General features: G+C 37.6%; 1 protein-coding gene across 7 annotated transcripts in view; it reads left to right on the forward strand.

Moving 5' to 3' along the window:
• Positions 1–26,698, forward strand: part of VPS13B (vacuolar protein sorting 13 homolog B) — a 768,204-nt gene that overhangs the window by 585,199 nt on the left and 156,307 nt on the right. For 6 of the 7 annotated variants that reach the window (XM_034668364.1, XM_019810220.2, XM_034668365.1 and 3 more), the window contains 2 exons: positions 293–430; positions 25,352–25,747. In XM_034668364.1, the coding sequence (XP_034524255.1) occupies positions 293–430; positions 25,352–25,747 (534 nt within the window). The remainder of the gene's footprint in view (positions 1–292; positions 431–25,351; positions 25,748–26,698) is intronic. The other variant, XM_034668366.1, reaches the window with a different exon arrangement.

Raw genomic sequence — 26,698 nt, forward strand, 5'->3', positions numbered from 1 at the left:
CTCAGAGTACAGAAACTTTACCTTCATTCAAAGATAATATGAGTTAAGATTTGAAATGTCTTTTCCTTTTTGGCCTGGTTCTGGAAAACATGGTTTCATCATGAGAGAGAATGCTTCTCTCTGTCCTTATGAGTACTTGTTTGACAAGGATGTGTACAAACAGATGAATCAGTGGAGGTTCCAGGAGTGAATTTAACCATTTTTTCTTCTTGTTTGTCAGCTAAAGCTCTTACACCAAAATGAGATATTTGTGATGTGATTGACATTTTTAATTTCAATTTTGTCACTTCAGATCCGGGGAAGACTCTGCCTGAAGCCCTTGATTACTGCACAGTTTGGCTGCAGACAGTGCCTGGAGAAATAGACAGCAAAAGTGGCATTCCACCCTCACTGGTAACGCTACAAATTAAAGACTTTCTTAATGGACCAGGTAAGAAAGTCATAATTCAAATGTGTATACGTTTTTTTCTTGTGAGTATATTAACATATACTTGGGGTCTGTTAGTAATTGTGACATTCCTTGCAAAAATGAATAGTTTATTTGTTTTGCAGAAGTGTATTCTTCTCAGGCTGTCCATTCTTGAGATTAAAAGGCAAATATTAACATGCGTTAAAAATTACCTTTGGTCTTGGGGTGCCTGGGTGACGCAGTTGGTTAAGCATCTGCCTTCGGCTTAGGTCATGATCTCGGGGTCCTGGGATCGAGCCCCATGTCAGGTTCCCTGCTCAGCAGGGAGTCTGCTTCTCCCTCTCCCTTCGGCTCTCCCCCAACTCATGCTTTCTCTCAAATAAATAAATAAAATCTTTAGAAAAAAATTACCTTTGGTCTGACAAAAAATAGTTATCAATTAAAGAATAATTGACTGTAAGCCAAAGACCCAAGACTTTATTTCTACCTTTTTCTACTAATTGTGTGACCTTAGGCAGTTGATTTAATCTCCTATGCCTCTGTTTCCTACTGTAAACAGAAAGAATAAAATAGATGGGTGGATGAGATACATGATATATATATGTAAGATAGTATACATAGATATATTTGATTAGATAAGTATACTTATTTCAAATACTTAACAAAGTGCTTGAGACATTAATACTCAGTTTTAGATAGGTATGGTTATCAAAATGTATTGAGTGCTTAGTCCCAGGTACTAAGTGCTTTACATACTCATATAGACCCAAGGAGGAGGCACCATAGTTATCCCTGTTTTATGAATTAAGAAGTTAAGACTTAGGGGCGTCTGGGTGGCACAGCGGTTAAGCATCTGCCTTCAGCTCAGGGCGTGATCCCAGCATTATGGGATCGAGCCCCACATCAGGCTTCTCCGCTATGAGCCTGCTTCTTCCTCTCCCACTCCCCCTGCTTGTGTTCCCCTCTCTCGCTGGCTGTCTCAGTCTCTGTCGAATAAATAAATAAAATCTTTAAAAAAAAAAAAAAAAGAATTTAAGACTTAGAAAAGTGAAGGAATGGCAGTGGAGCCATTCAAACGCAGATCTTTATGACTCCAAAGACCTAGATCACTTCTGTACTATGCTAATTTTAGCAATAACCATAGATTTTTTCCTCTCCTTCTCCTCCTCCTTTCTTTTTCCTACTCTATTTCTTCTTCCTTCATGTCATGTTCCCTTCCTCTTTTTATTATTCTTCCCTCACTTCAGTGAGATCTTAACTATTTAATAAAAATTACTACATTTTGATTTGTTTTATTTTATACTTACAGTGCTTCCAAACATATTAGTCATCAAAAGAATATTAGTTTCTTCATTAAGAATTTAAAGCAATGGTGTTAAACTGTCTTGAGATCTCTAGGAATACACTGCAAGGCATGAATTTTTATGAGTGAAAAATAACCCTGTGTGGACCCAGTTCAGTGTGTGTCATGGCATACCAATGCACTTATGATCCATAGCCACAGATTGAAGAAGGCCGCTTGTCATCATGTCTGGAGTAAAGAGAGCCTAAAGCCACCTACACTGGCCCTTTCACTGGGGCCCTGTTCTTCCCAGTACTGGGATTTAAAAGGTGTAGCAGTATGAAGAACTATTTCTAATCATTATAAGTACTAGACATGGTTTGAAAGACTCAAAGGAAAGCAAGAAGCTGATGATGAAGGCTAAGAGAGTCATTAAAGTTGGAAGAAGCCTTTGGGGTGAGGTAATGGATAGATTGAGAGTAATGTGAGTCCTAGTACTTGGCTAGTGAGTGTGAAATACCATATTTCATTGAATCCAAGCCATCATCAATTGTAGGAAAAAACATTTTATGTACCAAGAAAAAAGAAAAAATATCTGCTATTTAAACTATGATACAGTGCTTTCTTATATCCGTTTCAGGGCATTTCCTGACTTTTGAGTTGTTCACATGTGAGAGACTGAACATGTTAGAATGGGTGAAATTGGGTAAGAATATATGGTTAGTTCATGGAGAAATGAAAAAGAAACTTCGTTCCCCTCTTCGCTTTTTTAGTTTCAGATTTTTTTGCTTTTAGGCATAGTCTTTCACTTACTTTGGCTAGAAAGTTCACTTCTAATTTATATTTGATTGAGTTGTTAAAGAATGGGATCTGCAAATCCATAGTTGTGTACCATATTTTCATGGCAACCAAAGAAATTAAATTTCAGGAGAAATGTCAATGAATGAAAAATTATGTTTATAATTCTAGCATTTAATGTGACTAGTAGAAATGTGATTTTTTTTAAATAGTTGTACTTTTATGTTTCTTACACTTCTTTAAGTTGGGAATTAAATATATGCCATTCCTTATTTTATGTTTATTCAATAAGAGTGATAATCTATCTGGAGATTCAAACTTTTAAACAAATGGATTAAAAGCGTTACTTAATAGTAGCGCTTCTCACACTTGAGTGTGCATTTGAAGCATCTCTGGTGAGCTTGTTAAAATGCAAATGGTTTAATAGTTCTAGAAGGTGGGAATGAAATTCTACATTTCTAACAAGCTCCCAGGTAAAGTGGGATTGGTGCTGGGGACTACAGTTTTGTAACAAGCTTTTATATGATTCATATATAAATGAATGAATGAATGAATGAATGAATGAATGAATACAAATACACACACGGCTATTGAGGACCAAACTGCAGATATTTTGGGACATAGGAGTGGGGAATGAATAGAAGGAATGATGAGTGGTTTTTTAAATGGTAATTTTATTATGAAAAATCAAATATAGTGTCTAATTAATGGTTTAAGTTCTTCAAAGTCTAAAACATTTTAACCAAAAGTAGTTTTCTTTCATAAATTATTTGAGGGAAGATAGGTTTGAATGGTATATCAGTTGTGTGGGATTCCACTACATACTAACCTAACATCTTTGAACTGCTCCAGAATTTACTATCCTAGACAAAAATTTCCTTACTGTAAATAATTTGTCATGTAAAGTATATAAGTAGATGTTAGTCCATAGACTAATCATATTCTCTTACTACACAGCCAAGTTGCCACTCTATATTAATTTAGAGATCAATAGACATAGAGGACACATAAAGTACTTCTTACCATAGGAGTGTATTATTTTATAGATTTTTGACAACTCAAGAAAATTATCTTTTTTCCAGATTTTAGAAAATAGTATACCAAGAGGAATATTATTTATGCTGAGACAATGGGAACAGGCTTCAGCTTTATAATATTCCACAATGTCATTCCCTCCCTTTAAAAAAAATAAAAAAGTCTTTTGATTTGTATGTGGTGTTGTCATTAAGAATCTTTTGCTACCATTAGTTTTTTAATCTAGGTGCACATCCTATTTAAGTATCATTCCCAGAGTTTTATGCTATAGCTCTAAAATGGTGTATTTTCACTTATTCTTTTCTTGCTCCTGAATTAACATTTCAGGAGCAATAAAAGTTATGACCCTGGAGAATACAGGAAATACTGATTATAACTACCTAACCTTAAGTTTTCTTCTTAAGGTGCAAACAGCTTTTGAATTCAGCCTTACGGATTTATTTTGCAGGGATTATACATCTAAACAATGTGATACAAATGCTGCTCTTTAGCACTTGTTTTTGGAAAAATAATTCAGAGTTCTTGAGTATCCCCTTATTTCCTCTGCTCACTTAATAGTACCTTAGAGCAAATGGTAGGTCCCAACTTCTACATCAAAAAGCCCTTCAAAGCTCTCTCACCCCCATCTCCTTCCTTCAGAGGCAACAGTTGTACCCATTAGCAAGGTCAGTGGCTTGGAGAAACCTGGAAAGCAGCAGCTACCAGAAACCCGCTAGAATAATATCTCCAGCAGGTGATAGATTAGTTGGAACAAATTGGAACCATTGCAGTTCAGCAATCCTGGTTTCTTTCAAGCTGTTTTTAAAATGTCGTCATTTTAATACACAATCTAAGCCCTGCGGAACAGTCCACAGCAGGTTAATTTGAATCATATGATGTGTCACTGCCCTCAGCTGACATGAGCTCTATTCCATGTGTGAAGCCATAATAAATCCATTCCCAACCGAGGAGAATTCCCCGTGAGAAGGTGAACTAATCCAGGCCTCACACTGGCATCCTAGCCCTCCGTAATTGAAAGCAGGGCCACCTGTTCCCAGCACAGTTAGCCTACAGAGAAAAAATTAGCATTAGATCAGATACTTCTTCTATTGAAAAATCATTCATAGTTCTTGCAAATTCAAATTCAGCTGTGAACTGCCTGGTATGACATCATACAGAAACTTAGGAATGTGCCCACTTGATCCCAGTTTAAAAGTTTTGTTAGCCATAGGATTCCTTAACTTTGAAATGAGAAAAAAAATTTTTTTAATCTAATGAGAGCTGACACGTGAGAAGAAGAACTGGGAAGGGTGCATATTTTTCTAATTAACTCAGGGTCATTTGTAAAAACATTTGCGCTCCCTGGTATTTTTTTTCATTGTTCCTTTGCAGACATATTTTTGAACGTTGTCAGTGTAATGACATTTAATGAAATGACATTTAAATGACAACAAAGAAAAATTTGTGCCAAATTGGGAGAATATTACCACATCATTTATGTTTTGTTGTAAATTAATTAGCATACTGCAGTCTTCATATAATTTAAGTAAAATGGTTGTATCAAACATGGTTATGACTGCAATTTCACATTTATTTTAGTATACAGTATACCTGGTGTCTCTAGATGAAACACATAACAGCTGGAATCTTTTTCTCTTAATAAAATCATTTCTTTAGTCTCCCCCTGTTTAACCTGCTCATTAATTTGCCTATATAGTTTCCATGTCTTTTTAATTTCATTCTGGCTTTGGATTGGTTTCAGCTCTGGTTTTATTTGATTTTTGTTTTAAAAATTAGACTTTTAATGGGTTGTGATCCTATTTTAAACACTGTTTTCTTACATTTTATGGATCAACTTACTGTTTTATAGGTTGCAGTGATTCTAATTTTTACTTATAAAAATTTTCTAAACATCTTAGGATAATCCTATTCCCATAAACTTCTTTCATTTGAATAAAAAATATATACTTATTTTTTAAATATATACTTATTGAATAATGTAAAATATTCCTTTAGAAAACTTCTCAGATACAGTAGCACACCATTCAAATAGGTTTATGTAAATAGACAGTAGAGATTTTAAGCTATTTACCTCCAGGTGCGTATTTTTGAAATGTTTTCATTTTTCTTGGTGAATTCTGCTTTTATATTCTTTTATTACTCAGTGAGGATTACTTCAAATATATCATGAAAGTACTTGTTCAGAGGAATTAAGATACCTAAAAAAGATGATGCAAATAACCTCCTGACGTTTTCTGGAGTGGAAAATGAAGACTAAGTAACAGAATATTTAAAAACAAGATTTCAGTGTGAAAGTAAGCATCTTAAGGAGCTCATTGTAATTAATTTCTCTTAATGCTGCCCTAATAGTTAACCCTTTGCCTCGTTTCTCTTTCCAGAAATGGAGCCAAGGCCCATCCCCTTGAGTTCTGTCTCTATCTTAATTTAATTTTACAGCCATACTAGCAGGCTATCTTCTACATTTAAGAAATATAAACTAGTTAATAAAACTATAAGAACCTTGACTCTTACACTTCCCCAGTTTTATGGGTTTCAGTTTGCAGCATCGGCATTACGTTATCATAGTTTATTTTCCCCATGATTTTATCAAAATGAAATGGTAAACTTGATGTCAGGGTGTCAAATAGGGAATGGACCAAGAATTTTAAAACCCAGGAAAGCCTTTCATTATTTCAACCTTACTTTTTCAACTCTGACTTGTACCTTTGGAAGAAATGAGGAAAGTGGATTACTTTTAATTAATTTTTTAATAAACTTTTTTCTCTTATTCCTGTAACAACGTGATTTTAATACCAAATTTTACTGTACAACCAGTAAGCCACATTAATTTCTTACCAACACTGTTGAGTGAAGAGACTTTAAATCTTTGAAAGTTGGGCTGTATGCAAAGCAATAAATCAATAGAAAAAAAAAAAAAAAGTCGGGCTGAAGGTAGTGCCTCCAGGGGACTACGCTTGGCTAAGTAACGGGACCCAAAAAGTCACAAGCTGGTTGTGGGTGTGGCCAGATGGGAAGAGGCAGCACAAGGTCTCCTGCAGGGAAGGTCAGTGGTTTGGCAATTATTTAGATTCTCTATTTCTTTATGTGGTTCAATCCTGGAAGGATTATTTCTTCTACTGAAGAGAATGAGGGTAATTGGGGGGATATCTTTCCCTAGAAAGTGCAGCAGACTAAGGTGGAAGAAAAAGAGAACATTATTTGGCTTCTCCTAACTGTAACCTTTCAACTTTGTGCTTGCATGCAGGTTGTCTTCCCCTACCTCTCCGACCTGTGCCTTTCCAGGGACACAGTGTACAGCCTTCTGTCCATCTCTCTATACAGTAACCTCAGCTGTCTCTTTTAAGCTAACAACTCCCAGATGCCTAGCTCTGGGTTTGACTTATCCAACTCCAGGACTATTTCTCCATCTACCTATTAGATACGTTTAGTTATTTAAAATTCAATATGTTTACATTAAATTAAACCATTTTTCTCTCCTCTCCTTATTCATTCCTGCCCTTAGTATAGTCTTCAAATTTCTTTACATGTGCTAGAGATAGCAACATTATTCCAGTCATGTTTTCTCACAATTTTACTATCACTTTTGATTCATCCTTTTTTCTTTTGAATTCCAAGCCCTCTTCATTTTTCCTTTGAAATGTCCCTCCCCCCATGTCATGTCAACTACCTCCCTTGTTTAGGTTTATGCCCGGATTACTTCCTCAGTCTGTTTACCAGCAGCCTTCCCTCCAGATTCTCCTTTTACTCACTAATCCTGTTGTCCCCTGTGCCCTTGCTAAATGAGCCTCCCCTGCCAAACTCCTATGATGTCGACCTCCTAGCTCCCTCAGTTCAATCTGGTCAAAGTTCTCCTCAGCCCTCAAGGCTCTCTCTAATCTGGTGTCATCTGGTTTAGTTGTCACTAAGCAGGTAATCCTGTGAGCCTCAGTATTTTCTTCTGTAACATAAGAGAGCTATTTTAAGATTCCTTCAAGTTCTAAAATGATGGCTGTAATCCCTAATGGAGCTCTTCATTTATTTTCACACCAGATAGTGTGAGCAATTGCAGTATGCCAGGTGTTGTTCTAAGCAGTCCCATCTCTCAAGAAATGCACATAATCTGGTAGAAAAGACAGAATTTGTTGGCCAGAGAGTCACACAAAGTAATATATAATGATAAACTAATATACGTGTCATGAAGTTCTGTGGATTTGTAAGAGTGGAGATTCAGGGAAGCTTCTTGTAGTAACTGACCCTGCAGCTGAGTTGCACAGGACACAAGGGAGTTGACCAAGGACTGAGGGGAGAGTGGATTTCTGGGAGAATATGTGCAAAAGACAGTATGGAAAGAGGTATCGTGTCAGATTACAGGAAATGAAAACAGGGAGGAGTGAGGAGACCAGTGCTATGAGGTGAGGCTATAAAAAGAGGCAGAGTCCAGGCCTTGCTGGCCATAATCAAGGATTTTAGGGCTTTTATCTTAAGAGTGGTGAGGAACCATTGAAGAGCTGTCAGGAGGACATGTATGCAGTAAGGGAGGGAGGTGGTATGTGTGTTCATATGGTTATGTCTGCATTTTGAAAAGATAACTCTGGTTGCAGGGTGGAGAACACTAAGAAGGGCTAGAGTAGATGGAAGAAAGCAATTAGGGGCACCTGGGTGACTCAGTCCTTAAGCATCTGCCTTCAGCTCAGGGCGTGATCCTGGCGTTCTGGGATCGAGCCCCACATCAGGCTCCTCCGCTGGGAGCATGCTTCTTCCTCTCCCACTCTCCCTACTTGTATTCCCTCTCTCGCTGGCTGTCTCTGTTGAATGAATAAATAAAATCTTTAAAAAAAAAAAAAAAGGAGCAATTAGGATAATATTGCAGTAGTACTGGTGAGAGATAATTAGAAGTTGGATCAGGAATGGTGATAAGAAATAGGAAGAAGTGAAAGAATTGGTAGATATTGGGAGGCCAAAATCTATAGACCATGGTAATGGAGTAGGGAGATAGTGGGTAAGGGAGAAAATTTAAACATGGATTCTGGGTCTCTGACTGGTCTAACTGGGTGGATGGTGCTTTGTCCCCACAGAGTTCATACGTTGGAACTCTAATATTCACTATGATGGTATTTGGACATGGGGCCTTTGGGAGTTAATTAGGTTTAGATGAGGTCATGAGGGTGGGGGCTCCCTCATGATGGGATAGTACACATACAAGAAGAGACACCAGAGAGTTTGCTGTCTCTCCCCCTCTACCATGTGAGGACACATTGAGAATGTGGCCATCTGCAAGCTAGAAGGAGAGCCTTCACCAGAAACCAATAATGCTAGCACCCTGATCTCAGCATTCCAGCCTCTAGAACTGTGGGAAAGTAAATTTCTGTTGTTTAAGCCACCAGGCTCTGGTGTTTTGTTACGGCAGCCCTAGCTGAGACAGGTGGTAATCCTGATTACTGAGATGAAAATACTTGAAGAGAACCACATTGATTTTGGTTTTATTTTGTTTTCATTTTGTTTTCATGTGTGAGGGTATGGAGAGATCATGAGTTTGTCTTGGATATGTTGAGTTTGTGGCAGTTATTCTTACAGATCTGGAGTCACGAGACCAAGACCAGTGATAAAGGATTGAATGTTTTAGAGTCTTTGGGATATAGATTCTAATTCAAGTCATGGGCCTGAATGAGAGATTACTCAAGGAAAGAATAGAGAGGAAGTAGAGAAAAGAACCTAAGACTGCATCTTGAGGAAGTCCAATCAGGATTTTACTGGCCAGGAGGAAACCGTGGGCTAAGAGGAGAATTTGAAAAGTAGAATGTCAAAGAAGCCAAATCAATAGTGCTTTGAGACACAGAAAGATGAGAAATTGAAAGTTATATAGGCATTGTGACTGCAGGTGTTTTCCCCCATCAAGTTAACCTGAATAGAAAATAGTCTGGAATGCATTGAGGTAAATGGGAGGGAAAAAAAAAATAGTAGAAGCAGAGAATGTAAATAACTCCTTCAAGAAGTTTGTGAAGAACAGTAATAAAGGGTATTATACGAAGGAGCATCTGGGATCATGGTTTGGGGATTTTGTTTTAGTGATGAAAGAGACTTGTGTTTTCTCATATTTAAATATTCACAAGAGGAATCCAGTTAAGAGAAGAATTAGGTAAACTAAAAAAGAGAAAAGATCAACTTAGGTGCTAAGAAAGAGGGAAGAAGAATCCAGTATATATTTGAAAGAACCAGTTTCAAATTAGAGAAGCAATAGATTCTCTGTTTTACATAAATTAAAGGGAAGGAAAGGGGCATACGCAGGTAGTTTTTTAGTTTGGTAGCAAGAAACTGTTGGAAATGTAATGGCTTTAACTTTCTCCACGAAGCTAGAAGCAAGATCACCTATTGAAGTTCAAGAGGGACAAAAGGGGTTTGATGAGGCAAGAAACAACAATTGTTGGAGAGGATGTGGAGAAAGGGGATCCCTCCTACATTGTTGGTGGGAATGCAAGTTGACAGCCACTATGGAAAACAGTGTGGAGGTCCCTTAAAAAGTTAAAAATTGAACTACCCTATGACCCAGCCATTGCACTACTGGGTGTTTACCCCAAAGATACAGACGTAGTAAAGAGAAGGGCCATATGCACCCCAATGTTCATAGCTGCATTGTCCACAATAGCCAAATCATGGAAGGAGCCGAGATGCCCTTCAACAGATGACTGGATTAAGAAGCTGTGGTCCATATATACAATGGAATATTACTCAGCTATCAGAAAGAACGAATTCTCAACATTTGCTGCAACATGGACGGCACTGGAGGAGATAATGCTAAGTGAAATAAGTCAAGCAGAGAAAGACAATTATCATATGATTTCTCTCATCTATGGAACATAAGAACTAGGATGATCGGTAGGGGAAGAAAGGGATAAAGAAAAGGGGGGTAATCAGAAGGGGGAATGAAACATGAGAGACTATGGACTATGAGAAACAAACTGAAGACTTCAGAGGGGAGGGGGTGGGGGAATGGGATAGACTGGTGATGGGTAGTAAGGAGGGCACGTATTGCATGGTACACTGGGTGTTATACGCAACTAATGAAGCATCAAACTTTACATCGGAATCTGGGGATGTACTGTATGGTGATTAACATAATATAATAAAATAAAAATTAAAAAAAAAGGGGGTTTGATGATTTGGAGGCAAAGTGGCTTGACATCATCTTCCAGTGTGACTTTTTCATATGCCATGCGCATTCTCACCTCTGTGTTTTTTTTAACTTTTATATCATGGAAATTTTCAAATATATACAAAAGTATACTGAATAGTATATAGAACCTCATGCTTAAGTAATTGTCATCTGTGGGCAGTATTGTTTCTCACATACCCCTATCCACTTCCTTGCCTTCTGTATTATTTTGAAGCAAATTCCATGCATTTTATTATATCATCTATAATATTTCAGTATTATGTATCTCTACAACATAAGAACTTTTAAAAACGTGACCACAATACTATTATCAAACCTAAAGATAGTCATTCTTCAGTGTTACCAAATATGTAGTTAGTGTTCAAATTTCCAGTTATCTCATCCATATCATAATGTATGTGAAGAGTGGGGAGGGGAAAAATGTGTGTGGATGCGTGGCTATTTGTGTGCATGTATATTTCTTGGGTTGGGGTGTTTTTTTTTTTTAACCAGAAACCATATATGTTCTATACATGATTATTGGTTGATATGTCTTTCTAGTTTATTTTAATCATAGATTTTCCCCTCTATCGTTTTTCATCCTTTGTAATTTATATATTGAAGAAGCCAGATCATTTATCTTGTAGAGTTTACCACAGTTTAAATTTTTTTAAAAGATTGTATTTATTTATTTACTTAGTTGAGAGAGAGGGCGCACATGAGCCAGGAGAGTGGCAGAGAGAGGAAGAGAGAGAATCCCAAGCAGACTCCCCACTGAGCACAGAGCACCATGCAGGGCTCCATATTATGACCCTGAGATCATGACCTGAGAGGAAACCAAGAGTCAGACCCTTAACTGACTGAGCCACCCAGTCACCCCTGTCACAGTTTGGATTTTGTCTATTCCCCTGTCCTCTGTATTTGCTATGTATAAATTGGTACTTGGATTAACCTATTCAGGTTTGCTTATTATTATTGGTTTTTTTTTTTTAATTAAGACTGTTCTGCAAAAGGGTTTGTGTTGTTCCATCAGAAGGCACATAATATCTGAAGGTCTCTTTTTGTGATGTTAAAAGCCATTGATGCTGAATGCCTGAATTCATTGGAGGTTACAAACAGTAATATTTTCATGCAAACACTCCTTTTCCATGTATTAACTAAAATACTTCTATAAAAAGAAACATTCCCTCATCTACTGCTTGTTTACTCAGTAGTATTGCTCATGTAAGGAAGGTAGGATAGATGCTGAATTCTGTATCTTTATTTACCCGTTTTAAAAAAATGAGTTGAGGGGGCGCCTGGGTGGCACAGCAGTTAAGCGTCTGCCTTCGGCTCAGGGCGTGGTCCCGGCGTTGTGGGATCGAGCCCCACATCAGGCTCCTCTGCTATGAGCCTGTTTCTCCCTCTCCCACCTCCCCCTGCTTGTATTCCCTCTCTCGCTGGCTGTCTCTATCTCTGTCAAATAAATAAATAAAATCTTTAAAAATAAAATAAAAAAAAAAATAAAAAATGAGTTGATTTTCTAGATGAGAGGAATTTTTTTTTACAATGTATGAATATATCAGATCATCATAATGTATACTTTAAATATCTTAAAATTTCATTTGTCAGTTGTACCTTAATAAAGCTGGGGGGGATGAATTATTTTTCTAGCATATTCCAGTGGTGGCCAATTAGTTGTTGCTTGGTATTATTCTTAAGTCATTATTTTAAATGCTGCTCAAATTATCTTATCATTGGATGTGGGAGCCTCTAGAAATTGGATTCTTCATGTTTTTAATCTTCCCTCACTGTGGGATCCTTGTTCCCTTGTCTCAAAACAAAATTTGGCTGTTGCCAAAAAGTAGCTCTGCTCTCTCCAACCAAGGATGAGTACATGCCATCACGGAGAAAAGCAAAAAAGAAAAAGGAAGGACATAGCCATCAAAAGAGCTGCCAAAATTATTAGAGCAGTAGAATGTGCTTAGCCCTTTTTGGTGACTGTTTAGAGAGAGAGAAGTTCATTTAGATAAGTTCTGTTTAATACACTCCTTTTAGAAAACCAGTACAGTTGCCCTATAATCAGAGCATTTATGTTGTAATGGGGCGGGGGGTAGTACAACGTAGTCAAAAAAGTCAATGCCTCATCCTAATAATATGTGTATGAGGATAATGCTGGTAGTGGTGATGCCCACATCCCAGTTGTAAGCACCATGAGCTGCTGCTAGCTGACCCAAGCAAGAACACGTGTCAGCCCATGTCGCTGAGCCTCCTCAGCAGCACATGGGACAGCTTATCCCACGTCTGCTTGCTCCACCATTGTTAATTGAAGCACTCACATCTGCCACCGCTGAGGTCTTTACACTTCACACCTTCGATAAAAACACATTGATCTCATTGTCATGGCAACTTTCCAGGTTTTCTGGTTCTCACACCTGTGAATACTCAGTCACCACTGTCCATTATCATCAGGAGTATGTTTACTTGGACAGTGTCACAAAAATCTGAATTTGAATTGCTGACTAAGAAAAAAATGTTCTATGATCTAATAATAAAAAAATATTTTTATTAGTGATACAATAATTCATAAAGTCAAGCTTGATTACAGATTTGTTCTGTGTTTTCGTTTACCTCTCTAAAATGGGGCGGGGGGGAAGCACATCATTCCTGAGCCACTACATAGCCATCACGTATGCACTGTTTACTGAGCAAGCCTTGCTTGTCTTTAAAAAAAAAAAAAAGTGTCTTTTACAAATAAAATTCCAAAGGAAGAAACACTTAACAGAGAAGTTTTCTTTCATAAATGTTATGATTGGGTATAACAAGCCATATTGAATCCATTGGGTTTTTGGTAATAGATTTCAAAATACATCATAAATGTAATATGATGACTAATGGGTAAAGTAAAGTTGGAACATTTTAAATGAGAAAATAGCTGGAACAGTTTTCAGGAAACTTTTCCAGTTGATGTTTGGTCCCCCACAAGGTGTGTATTAACATAAACTTAGGGGAATCACCTCTGGGGCTTGACTTTACTCTCTGATTTCATTACTACAATATGATTCTTTTCCTTTCACTATTAAGTCATCTCCTAGGGTGATGGGAGCATAAAATAAGTATAATTTATTTGTATTTGTCTAATCTCCTTTTAACTCAATAGTCATCTCATCATTCTGTTTCCTGGTAGCTGTTCAGAAAGTTTTGAAGGGTAATGAGAATCTGATAATTGACAGGCATGGGTTTACTTGGTAACTTAAAGACTTAGAATGTGTTCTGGGAATGGTGAGAAATTGTATCTGGCAAAGAAATAGATGACTCAGCTGGGAGATTCTCTATTACTACATATTCTTAAAACCTAAACTTTAAAGAAATCCATTTATTAAAATTTGATGATTATGAAAAAATTCTAAACCTTTTCAAACAGTCTGATAGTAATTAGAATAAAATCCACATTGACAATTTATGCCTGGTTCTTTATCCAAGTATATTTCCAGTTCCTGTAAAACATTATTCTATATAGCTCCCACTGTGTCTCTGTTGAAGAAAACTTTTCTAGTCCATTTTTATTACTGTTCTTATCTTAATAATGAAGTTAATGTTTTTCATCAACTTTTAAGTATAAATACCAGAAAATACATTATTCAATTTTTACATTTTTTAAGATTTTATTTATTTATTTATTTATTGGGGGGGGGAAGCATAGAGGGAGAGTGAGAGGGAGAAGCAGACTCCCCGCCAAGCAGAGAGCCCAACATGGGGCTCGATCCCAGGACCCTGAGATCATGATCTGAACCGAAGTCAGAAGCTCAACTGACTGAGCCACCCAGGTGCCCCTATTTTTATTTTTTTGTGTTTAAAAATGCCAGATTCTTTTGTTGCATAATTTTTCCATTTGTTAAAATAATCTTCCTGTCACTATGAGACTGAAAATATTTACAGTAAAGGCACTAATTTTCTACCCAAAAAAGTGACTGCTAGTTCAAGGATGTGAAAGTTTTCAAGAAACTGGGTAAGTAATAAATGTAACAATACAGATTTGTTACACTTTTAGATGTGGCAATAACTTCATGATTTTAGTTGAAGGATTCATACATGTAGATGGACTTTACCCAACCGTAACAGGCACTAATCATTTGTGGTGTTTTCACTCTGGTGCATGCTTCCTCTCTCTTGGTGGAGCTTTTACTTTTGAAAGGAATACCTGGTATTACAGAATAACCTCATTTCAGCTCTGCTTTTGGGGCTCTTGGCTTTATAGCATTCTCCAGCTTGCCCAAATGGGACTGCCCAGCCACTCTGTTTACATATGGACCCAGCTCTAGGGGAGTAGGCATGAGGGACTGTGTGTTCCACTGGAGGGCACCATGCACAGATGTTGCACTGTATGCAAACACACACACACACAAATTTTTAAGGTAAATTATTTAAATGTTTTAAGGCTTGATTTGTTTCTTATAGTTAACAGCTATCTTGTGCTATGTATATATAATTCTACTATATTTTTGAACTTTATGAAAACTTTCATCAGCTGCTGTTCAGTGACTGAGAGACTGTACTCCTAGGTTTAAGATCACCCAAAGAATGAAGTTTTGATGTATACATCAGTGTTGACGTGACCCCACAGGAAGGAAGAATCAAGCGACCAAAGTGTCCAAATAAGAAGCCCTCCTTGATCAATCCACTGGTCTGAGAGAGGGTTGTCTAGAAACCAGCACCACAAAAAATTAACATTAAAAATTCACATTTCAGGGGCATCTGGGTTGCTCAGTCGTTAAGCGTCTGTCTTCGGCTCAGGTCATGATGCCAGGGTTCTGGGATCGAGCCCCGCATCTGGCTCCCTGCTCAGTGGGAAGCCTGCTTCTCCCACTCCCCCTGCCTGTGCTCACTCTCTCGCTGTCTCTCTCTCTGTCAAATAAATAAATAAAATCTTTAAAAAAAAAATTCACATTTCAAATTCATGAAACAAAAAAAAAATATGTAAGAAATTTAAATAAGCTTTCAAAATAGTTTTAAAATCTATAGCATTTATGCTTCTGAAGTTAGTAAAGTTTAAAATCACACTGACACTCTTGGGACAAACTGTATGGGAGAGGGAGATCCAAGGTACTACTTTAGAATGTCTTTTTCCTAAAATTTGTTGAGTCCTGATCAATTGTTATGTATAAACTAGTGACCTAATAGAGATTCATGACTTTTAAAAGTAGAAAAAGACAGCAATTGTAATTAATTATGTACTTGCCATCCCCATTTCAAGCTATTAGAGTTGTATGGAATATATATTATGGGCTGTCCTCAGTATTGCTTTGGGAAATGGATCTTTCTGATTTCAGACTATTCAAAGCAGTTATAATTGATAAAATAAGGTCAATAATGTGACTCAAGTAGATTCATAGTTGAAATTCACCAATATGATTGATTTTAGTACACATTTCTTTTTCTGAATTATCAGCATCTGAACTCTACTGATAAAAAGAACCCTTCTTTTAAAATGTATTTTGTAATACAAGCCAGGTCCTATAAAGAATGTATTCTTACTTGTGAATTAACCTACTTTAGATAGCACCAAACTGACCTTTGCTTTTGAGTTATACCAGCTTAACTGACTCTAGTCTATCTATTAAAGCTCCTAACTTTAATATGCCTTATTTGGTATTAGTAAGATCAGGAAGTGTCCTGTGGCTTCCCTAACATTTAGGAATAGCATTCCATCTTTTTCACCTACAGAAGGGCCACCAACAGTGCTCTACTACCTTGTTAGAGGGGGCATAGAGAATGGAAAGCAAACCTCAAAAACTAACCTAGTACACATTTGGTTAACATGTAGGCCCAAAGTGGGCTTCCCCTACATATAAGAGCCATGGACATATTCAAGCCGTTAGGCTTTTTGAGGATCACATGTGAGACTGAAAACTAATGAAATGAAGTGGAAAAAAACACTATTCTATAATGCATATCACAAAGTCATTGAAATAACATTGCTTTTTCTTTTTTAAATTAATATGCAATGAAATCCTTTTTTGATATACAGTTCTGTGAATTTTAATACATATGTAGATATACGTAATTACAACCACAATCACGATACTGAACAGTTCCATCATCCAAAAAAACCTCTCACAGTATTTCTTCTTCATAACCATACCTTCCCCAAGCCCTAATCTGTGATAACTACTGTTGTCCATCACTTTAAGGGGTTTTGTTTGTTTATTTTGCCTTTTGGGGAATGTCATATAAATGGAATCCCATAGCATGTAGCCTTTTCAGACTGGCTTCCTTCACTGACAAACTGCCTTTGAGATTCACTCTAGGTGTTGCATATATCAGTAGTATATTCCTTTTTATTGCTGAGTAGTATTCCATTATGTAGATGTACCACAGTTTAACAATTCATCCATTGAAGGGCATCTAAATTGTTTCCAGTTTTAGTGATTATGAATAGAACTACATCAAACATTTGTGTATAAGTTGTGTGAACATAAGTTTTCATTCCTTTATGATAAATGCCTAGATGTGGGATTGGTTGGTTATATAAATCATATATGAAACTGCTAAAATGTTTTCTGGAGTGGATGTATCATTTGGAATTCCCACCATCAATGCATGATGCACTAGCTCCAGCTTAGCTTCTCTACAGCACTTTATATTGTCAGCATTTTTTATTTTAGTCATTCTAATAAATGTCTCATTGTCATTTAAATTTACACTTTTCTAATGACCAATGATGTAGGACATCTTTGTATGTGCTTATCTGCCATGAATATATCCTCTTTGGTGAAATGTTTATTCAGGTCTTTTCCCATTGTAAGATTAGGCTGTTTGTTCCTTATTACTGAATTTTGAAAGATCTTTATTCTGGATACAAATCTTTTGTCAGATACACAGTTTGCTAATATTTTCTTCCAGTACATAGCTTGTTTTTTTCATTCTCTTAATACTACTTTTTACAGAGCAAAAGTTTTTAGTTATGAAGTCCAATTTATAATTTTTTTTTAATTGAATCTTGGTTTTTTGCTACTGTATGGAAGAATGCTGCCTACCTTCAGGACTTGAAGATTTTCTCATCTGTTTTTATCTAAAGTGATGTAATTTTACATTTTGTGTTTAGATCCATGATCTATGATCCATTTTGAGTTAATTTTATGTAAGGAATAAAGTTGGATTCAGGCACCTTTTTTTTTTTTTTTTGGCATGTGGATGTCCAACACCGTTTGTTAATAAAACTATCCTTTCTTCATTGAATTGCCTTTGTACCTTTTCCAAAAATCATTTGACAGTTTTTGTTTGGACTATATTTCTGTACTCTCTGTCTTGTTTCACTGACATATGTGTATATCCCTTCTCCAAGACTATCCTGTCTTGATCATGGTAACTTCATGCCAAGTTTTAAAATTTTGTAAGTCCTCCAATGTTACTCTTCTTTTTCAAAAGTGTTTTGGGTATTCTAGTTACTTTGCTGTCCTGTATAAATTTTATAATCAGCTTTTCTATATCTGAATAAATACTGCCCTTTTGATTGGAATTGTTTCAAATCTATAGATCAGTTGGGAGAAGATTGACATCTTTACTATGTTGAGTCTTCCAGTCCATCAATATATGTAGAGTGTGTGTCTCCATTTACTTACATCTTTTTTGATATTTCCTTAGCATTTTGTAGTGTTCAGTATAAATACCTGTATGTATTTTATTAGAATTGTACCTAAGTATTTATTTAAAGCTATTATAAATGTAATTTTTTTTTAAATTTTTATTCCATCCGTACACTGCTAGTTTGTAAAAATGGAATTGGTTTTTGTGTGGTGATCTTGTATTCTAAAGTCTTGCCAAATTTCACTTATAAATTCTAGGAGTTTTTCTATATATTCCATGGAATTTTCTACATGAGCAATCATGGCATCTGTGAATAGACATTTTTACCCTTCCAGTCTTTATTCCTTTTATTTCTTTTTCTTGCCTTATTGCACTGGCTAGGTTGTTTAATATTATGTTGAGTATGAGTAGGAAGAACACATATCCTTGCCTTGTTTCTGATCTTAGGGGGAAAGCATTTGATCCTTCATGATTAAGTATGATGTTACCTATAGGTTTTCATCTGCGAACGTCATCAAGTTAAGGAAGCTCCCCACTACTGATAGTTTCTTTGGAGTTCTTATAAAGGGATACTGAATTTTTTAGAACTTTTTGTGCATCAATTAGTATGATCCTTTTGTTTTTTAAACTGATAATATCATTACTTTGATTGATTTTCTAATATTGAGCCAACCATGTACTCCTGGCATAAACCCCTGTTGGTCATGGTATAGTCTTAGTTTTATATGTTGCTGGTTTGATTTCCAGCTTTTTTTGAGGATTTTTATGTCTCTGTTCTTAAGGTCTGTAGTTTTACTGTCTTTGTCTGGTTTTGGTATCAATAATGATGGTTTCATAAAATGGATTGAATAGTATTCTCTCCTATTTTCTGTGGCACAAAAAAATGAAGAAAAGAAAGAAGGAAAGGAGGGATTTTCATAGTCCCTGTTCTGAGCACTAGGAATTCTCTTCCCACTTCCTGAAGCCAGAAATAGAGGGTTTCTTCTAGTACTCCCTCTGTCCACACCTCATGCCAACTTTTAAGTTTTGGACTGCCTTTAGCACAGGCTGTGGGATACAGAAGGAAAAATGATAAAGTCACCTCCATTTTGTTATTATTTTGCACTCTAGTCATCTTCTCCAGTCTTGTAGTACCATTTACTTTTCAGCATCCTCAAATAGCTATTCTGTGTAGGTTTTATAATTGCATTCTCTCCAGCTTCTGTATCTGTATAGAGTGGGAGAGACAGGATTCTATCTTCCCAGGAATCCTTAAATAATTTCTTTTTTTTTTTTAAAGAGAGTATGCATGAGCCAGGGAAGAGGGGAGAGGGGGAGAGAATCCTAAGAGGCTCCACACCCACCCAGAGGCCAGCTCGGGCCTCCATCTCACGACCCTGAGATAATGACCTGAGCGGAAATCAAGAGTCAGATGCTTAACCGATTGAGCTACCCAGGTGCCCCTGGAATCCTTAAGTAATTTTTTTAAAAAAGGGAACTGGCAAGTAACAAAAAACGAGGTAAATTAGATGTCTTTGCTTTGGGAGAAAAAGTTTAAAAAAAGCGGAGACAAACATTCCTAAGCCTTGAAACCTCATTTATACTCACATTAGAAATTCAAAATGTCATGTGAGTATCTATGCATGTGAAATTCATGTTAATTTTCTAGTGGTGCATAACAGATTAAGCACAAATGTAGTGGCTTGCAGCAACACAGAATTATTATCTCACAGTCCTGTAGGTCAGTAGTCCAGGTGGGTTCAGCTGGATTCTCTGCTCAGAATCTCACAAGGCCAAAATCAAGGTGTCAGTTGGTTTGGGCTCTAATCTGGAGGCTCCGGAGAAGAAACTCATTCTAGTTGTTTGCATTATCTAGTTCCCTGTGGTTGTAGGATCGAGGTCCCTAGTTCCTTGTTAGCTGTTGGCTAACCCCTCAGTTCTAGGGCCACTCACATGACCCCCATCATCCTCAAAGCAGCAATGGCATATAATAGAGCCCTTCTCGGGCTTCAGATCTCTCTGACTTCCCTTTCTGCCTCCTTCATATGAAAGGTTAAAGGGTTTGTATGTTTGGGCCTACCAAATAATTTATGTGTCTTAAATTCAACTGACCTAGGCTTTTTATCACAATTATGAAATCCCTTCACAGCACAGTAGTACCTAAAGTAGTATTTGATTTAATAATCAAAGGAGAGGAATCTTGGGCAGGGGAGTCATCTTTAGAACTCTGCCTACGAGAGAACCAGATTAGAATGTTTTGGGGTGCTCCAACATGAAGTGACAAAACATGTACTTTGTGCTGAATTGGAAGCCCAATGCTGCATAGTAATGATGAAAAGTATGCACTCAAGGAACTTCTTGATTGGTGGGAGATAAAATCTCACAAAAAGATAACTTGTGCAAGGCCAGCTTTAGCTGCAGGAAATGCTGAGCAGTATCCTGAAGATTAGGCATTAGGCGAAGAAAAAGTACAAACAGTAGACAAAGGAGCAACATGAGCAAAGGCCTAGTGGTAGGACATAGCAGGAGTTGGGGGAAGCCAGCTCTATAAACTCTGATATTTCTGGAACCTTATTATGGAGGCAGGCAATGGCTGCAGATAAAGTCTGGGCCTTTTTTTTTTCCATTCTAAGGAGCTTGGTCTTTCATACCATAGGTAAAGAAGAGCCATTAAAGAGTTTTAAATAGGAATGAGCCAATCAGGATTGCATTTGAAACAAATCATTTGGAAATTACTCTGGAGACTAGATTAATGGGAATCAGTCTAGACAGAGAAATCATTCAGGAGGTTTTATAATAGCTCAACAATATCAAAGCCATGGAGGGGAAAAAATGGGGAATGGCTGGAATGCTGGAGAGAAGGAGATTGGATTCAAGCAATATTTTGGAAGTAAAATTAACAGAACTTAATCTTTGAGTAGATTTGGACCAGGAAAAGAGGACATGAAATGGGTCAAAAAGTCAGATTTCTGATTTGAGCCACTTGGTAAATTATAGAACCATTAACTGAGATAGGGAATACAGCATGGCCAAGAGGAGTAAATGGATTATTTTAGATAAAATGATTTGATGAGCCTATGAAAGTTCAATAGAAAGGAAAAATTCATCCATTTTTTCCTTCATTTCATCATTAAATAGCCACTTAGTACTCACTGTGGACCAGACGGTAGTTTAGGTACTCAGAATAGTAAAATGTAGGACAGCCCTTACTGTCCAGCAGCTCACAGTTCACTGGACCGTGACCAACACATAAGAAGGTAACTCTAAAAATAATGTAAATAGATGCCTGATGAGGCAGAATGTACAGGGGATTCTGGAAGCAATGGAAAAGCAGCATCTTCCTTGGCCACAGGGTCAAGAAAAATTTGCTGGAGGAAGGGATTAGGACTAAGTCTCAAAGGGTGAGTTAGGTAAATAACCAGAGGTATAAACAGTTTTTTTCAGTGTCACTGGGACCACAATGATACCTGAGATAGGATCCCTATCAAGGTAGTAGTCAAACAACTCCTGGTAGCTATGGTAGATACACACACACACACACACACACACACACACACACCATCCCACGGGTGCTTTGACAGTCTGCAGTTAGGGGAAATGCATCCCTTAGGTTCAGCAGTTGGCTTAGGTGGATATTTGGGCAACTTCCTGAATGGATCACTAAATTGGTTCTGTAGCTGCAGAAGGAACACTTCAGACCCTTAGTGTAAGTCTGCATGTTATGAATCCAGACAAAAGCAGATAGCTTCTGGCCACAACATTTGAGTCTTCCATCTGTTATACCTTCGTTTTGGTTTCCTGTTGTTCCTTTCATCTGTTAAGATTGTCCTCTCTTTTTCACTGTGGTTAAGGTAGTATTATTTTCTGTGAGGCCGCAGAATTTGGAAGCGCACATGGAAGGGTAGGTGGGCAGAGCAACTAAATGTGTGGGTCATTTGAACCATCCAATTTTCCTAAAGTATTTTGCCCACCAGCTTCTTTCAGTACTCCAAAATCTACAAATCAAAAATAATGCCTTTCAACAAGTGGTGCTGGTATAACTGGATACTCCCCTGAAGAATAGGGTTGGGCCCCTACCTCACATAGTACTCAAATGCTAGTACAAGAACAATCATAGACCTAGGGTGTCTAGGTAACTCAGTCAGTTAAACATCTGCCTTCAGCTTAGATCATGATCTCAGGGTCCTGGGCTCGAGCTCCGCATCAGGCTTCCTGCTCAGCAGGGAGTCTGCTTCACCATCTGCCCTCCCCCCCAACTCGTGCTTGTTCTCTGTCTCTCTCTCTCTCTCTCACTCTCTCCCTCCCTCTCTCTCACAAAAATAAATAAATCTTAAAAAAAAAAAAAACCAATCATAGACCTAAATGTAAGAGGTAAAACTGTAAAACTTAGAAAACATTAAGTGTCAATCTTTGTGACCTTGGGTTAGCAATGGTTTCTTAATATGACCCTAAAAGTATAAGCAAAATAATAAATAAATTGGACATCACAAAAAATAAAGTCTTTTGTGCTAAAAACTGAAAAGACCATCCACAGAATGGGAGGAAATATTTGCAAATCCTATATTTGATAGGAACTTATATCCGGAATATAAAGAACTTATATAATTCAGTAATAAAAAGATATCCCAATTTTAAAATGAGCAAAGTATGTGAATAAACATTTCTCCAAGAATATATACATATGGCCAATAAGCACATGAAAGCAGTCAACATCATTCATCATTAGGGAAATACAAACCAAAAATCAGAGTGGGCTACCACTTCATACCCACTAAGATGACTGTAATAAAATATGACCCAGCAATACCACTCCTAGGTAGATACCAAGAGAATTGAAAACAGGATCACATAAAAATTTGCACATGAATGTTCATAGTAGCATTATATATAATAGCCAAAACAACTCAAATGTCCATTAACTGTTAGTGGATGAACAAAATGCGGTATATCCATATAAGGGAGTATTATTCAGCCACAAAGAGGAATAAAGTGCTAATGATACATGTTTCGATAGGAATGAACCTTAAAAACTTTTACTATGCTAACTGAAAGAAACTAGACACACAAGGCAAGATATTATGTAATTCTATTTATATGAAATGTCCAGAATAGGCAAATCTACAGAGACAGAAATCAGATTAGTGGTTGCCTGAGGTAGAGGTAGGGAATGGATGGGGAGGGACTACTAAGTGGTCTCGGATTATTTTGGGTGTGGTGTTGATAATGTTCTGGAAGTAGAGGCAAAAATTGCACAATATTCTGAGTTTACTAAAAACCATTGACTTGCACACTTTAAATAGGTAAATTGTATGGTGAGTGAGTTAACCTGTCAATAGGTTAAAAAAAATAATTCCTTTAAGTTAGGGTGTTTTTTCTTTTTCTTTTTTTTTTTTTTAATGATTTTTTATTATATTGTGTTAGTCACCATACAGTACATCCCCAGATTCCAGTGTAAAGTTCGATGCTTCATTAGTTGCGTATAACACCCAGTGTACCATGCAATACGTGCCCTCCTTACTACCCATCACCAGTCTATCCCATTCCCCCACCCCCGTCCCCTCTAAGGCCCTCAGTTTGTTTCTCATAGTCCATAGTCTCTCATGTTTCATTCCCCCTTCTGATTACCCCCCCTTTCTTTTTGTGTTAGTCACCATACAGTACATCCCCAGATTCCAGTGTAAAGTTCGATGCTTCATTAGTTGCGTATAACACCCAGTGTACCATGCAATACGTGCCCTCCTTACTACCCATCACCAGTCTATCCCATTCCCCCACCCCCGTCCCCTCTAAGGCCCTCAGTTTGTTTCTCATAGTCCATAGTCTCTCATGTTTCATTCCCCCTTCTGATTACCCCCCCTTTCTTTCTCAGCTCCTTCCACGATTTAGCTATTGTGGACAATGCTGCTATGAACATTGGGGTGCATATGGCCCTTCTCTTCACTGTGTATCTTTGGGGTAAACATAGGGTGTTTTTTCTGTTTAAAAAAAATATGGGATGCAGAGAGTATTTTGGTATTGCAAAGGGCGACTCAGATGTCTGATCCTTTCTGGTGGACAGCTAGCTAGAAGCAGGACTCTCAGTTTTGCTGGGCCTGATTAAAGAAACACATGGGAAGGCACACTTAAAAAAGATGGCACCCCAAGGAAATGTGGGTGACCAGGAGAAAACCGTAAGGTGCTGACATCTGAGGAAGGTGAGAAGAGGTGCTCCTCATGAGAAAAGGTATAGAAATGGACTTTATCTGCTTAGTAACCTTGACGTTAGCTTCATCTGAGATTGTGTCTTGTAGTATATACTCAGTTTCCCAAGAACACTTGTTAGATTGAGTTATGCTCAACATAGACGAGACACAGTGTGCCAGGCACTGGATATAAAGATATATGACACGCCCTGCCTTCACAACGCTTATAGTCTCCTGTCTTACTAATAATGAGAACAGAAGTAAGAAGGCGAAAACAGAAAATTAAAGCTGGTCAGTTTTAATGTCAGGTGCTGAGTGCCAAATAAGGACAACATCTGGTATGTGGTACATATAAAATGGACTGTAGGTTTTGAGACATCTCCTTGTACACATGTTTCATTGTCTGGGGTGTTTAAGTGTTTTAGAATGCGGAATATAGGGAAAGATGTGAGGAACTCCTCTGGTTTGCAGTAGGGCACAAAGAGGAAACAAAGCTTTTCTGCATATACTTGATCAGAGAATGGGGTAGAAAAGGCTATGTCAATTAGTCAGTTGGACAGATATTTATTGACACCAGTATTTGTGTCAAACATTGTGCTAGATTCTAGGCGAAGTCCTTTTGCCTTGGAAGAAAGAATTCCAGTCCCAGTAACAAACTAAAATAGCTGCTTAATCTTGCCTCAGAGTGGGAGGACAGAAATAAATGTTCATGCATGGCCTTCACTGTATCAGGAACTGTCACATGGATTGAGACAGGAAGGTGGGCACGTAAGTAGTCCAGGGAAAGTGTTCCTTCAAGTAATTTCATGGAAAGAACAGTTAGGCGATGAGTAAAAGAATTATAACACCTGGCATCCTAATGAGTCCACCATACAAGTGTAGGAAGACTTAAAACAGGAGCTTGACAGGGAAGTAAGGGCTTCCATTCAGTGAGAGCTTCAGTAATTTTCTTATCTTCTTCAATTCTATAGCAGACATCAACTTGGACATATCAAAGCCTTTGAAAGCAAACCTGAGTTTTACCAAGTTGGATCAGATAAACAATTTATTAAAGAAGTTAAGAAGTGCACACAGCAAGGAGACTTCAGCCCCGTTGGACACCACACTGAATAAGGATGAGTTTCCAACCTCAAAATGTTACCGTGGAAAGTTGTCGAAACCTAAAGTTCATGGTGATGGAGCACAAAAGATTCCATTTCAAGAAAACATGTGGAGAACTGTTTCTTGCTTTCAAAAAGTTTCTGTCCATACTACTCAGATTGTGGTCTCCATGGAAACTGTCCCCCATCCTAATAAACCATGCCTGTTAGCATCTTTATCGACCCTCTGTGGAAGCCTTAATGTCAAAGCAGCACAAAAAGTACCTGGTAAGTCACAGAAAGGGGGAGAGGGAGATGATAATGGGATTTGCTCGCATCTAAAAATGCATAATTGTGAAGATTCGTATTATGTAGAGGTTAAAAGTTTTAAGGACCATTACAGATGGGGACATGGTTTATGGTTTGTTACCTTATTTTAAGAGGCAATTTTCTAACAAATCTTTCAAATCTAAATATTTTAACACCCTAAGTGAAGCTGTTGGTATCCGTCTCTTCAGGCATGTTCCTACAAATGTCTGTAAAATCGTCCACTTCTAAATTCCCTTTTACCTAAAATAGCTTAGTGCAACAGTGGAATATCAAGTTCTGTGAACCCTTAGAGCAGTGCTTCTCGAAGCGTGGTCTCAGAACCAACAGCATCAGCATCACCTAGGAACTCGTTAGAAATGCCAGGTTTCAGAGCCTACCCCCGACCTACTGAATCAACAACTCTGGGCATGGAGCCCAGAAATCTGTGTTCCAAAAGTTCTACAGATGATTCTGATGCACCACAGTAAGTCACTGGTAACAATTTATTTAAAAAGAGAGAAATTGTTCCGGTGGCAGGTATGCTACACAAAGTATAGCAGAAGCCAACATTCAGCTTTGCAAGGACAATACCATGGACCATGCCAGCAGTTCCTGACAGACAAAGGCTGTGCATCATTGCCGTGCCTAGCAAAGAGTGGGGGGGGGGGGGCCCCCAAACCCGGGGGACCCTGCAAACTGGATGGCATTGATGGGTGGAGAGGTGAGAAATTGACAGGCAATGAGGTCTACATTCTTCTCTTCTGTTACCATGACTGAAGTGTTATGTGCTTTTTCACGCTGAAAAAGTGTAGGCAGAAGGAATGGGAGGAGGGGAAGAGAAAAGACAAGGTATAGGTGGGAAGTAACAGTTTTCAATCACAGAACCTGCTACTGTAGGAGTTCAGGGCACAATGCCAGAAATTTTACTTT

The sequence above is a fragment of the Ailuropoda melanoleuca genome, chromosome 9, assembly GCF_002007445.2.
Source record: "Ailuropoda melanoleuca isolate Jingjing chromosome 9, ASM200744v2, whole genome shotgun sequence".
NCBI classification, from domain to species: Eukaryota; Metazoa; Chordata; class Mammalia; order Carnivora; family Ursidae; genus Ailuropoda; species Ailuropoda melanoleuca.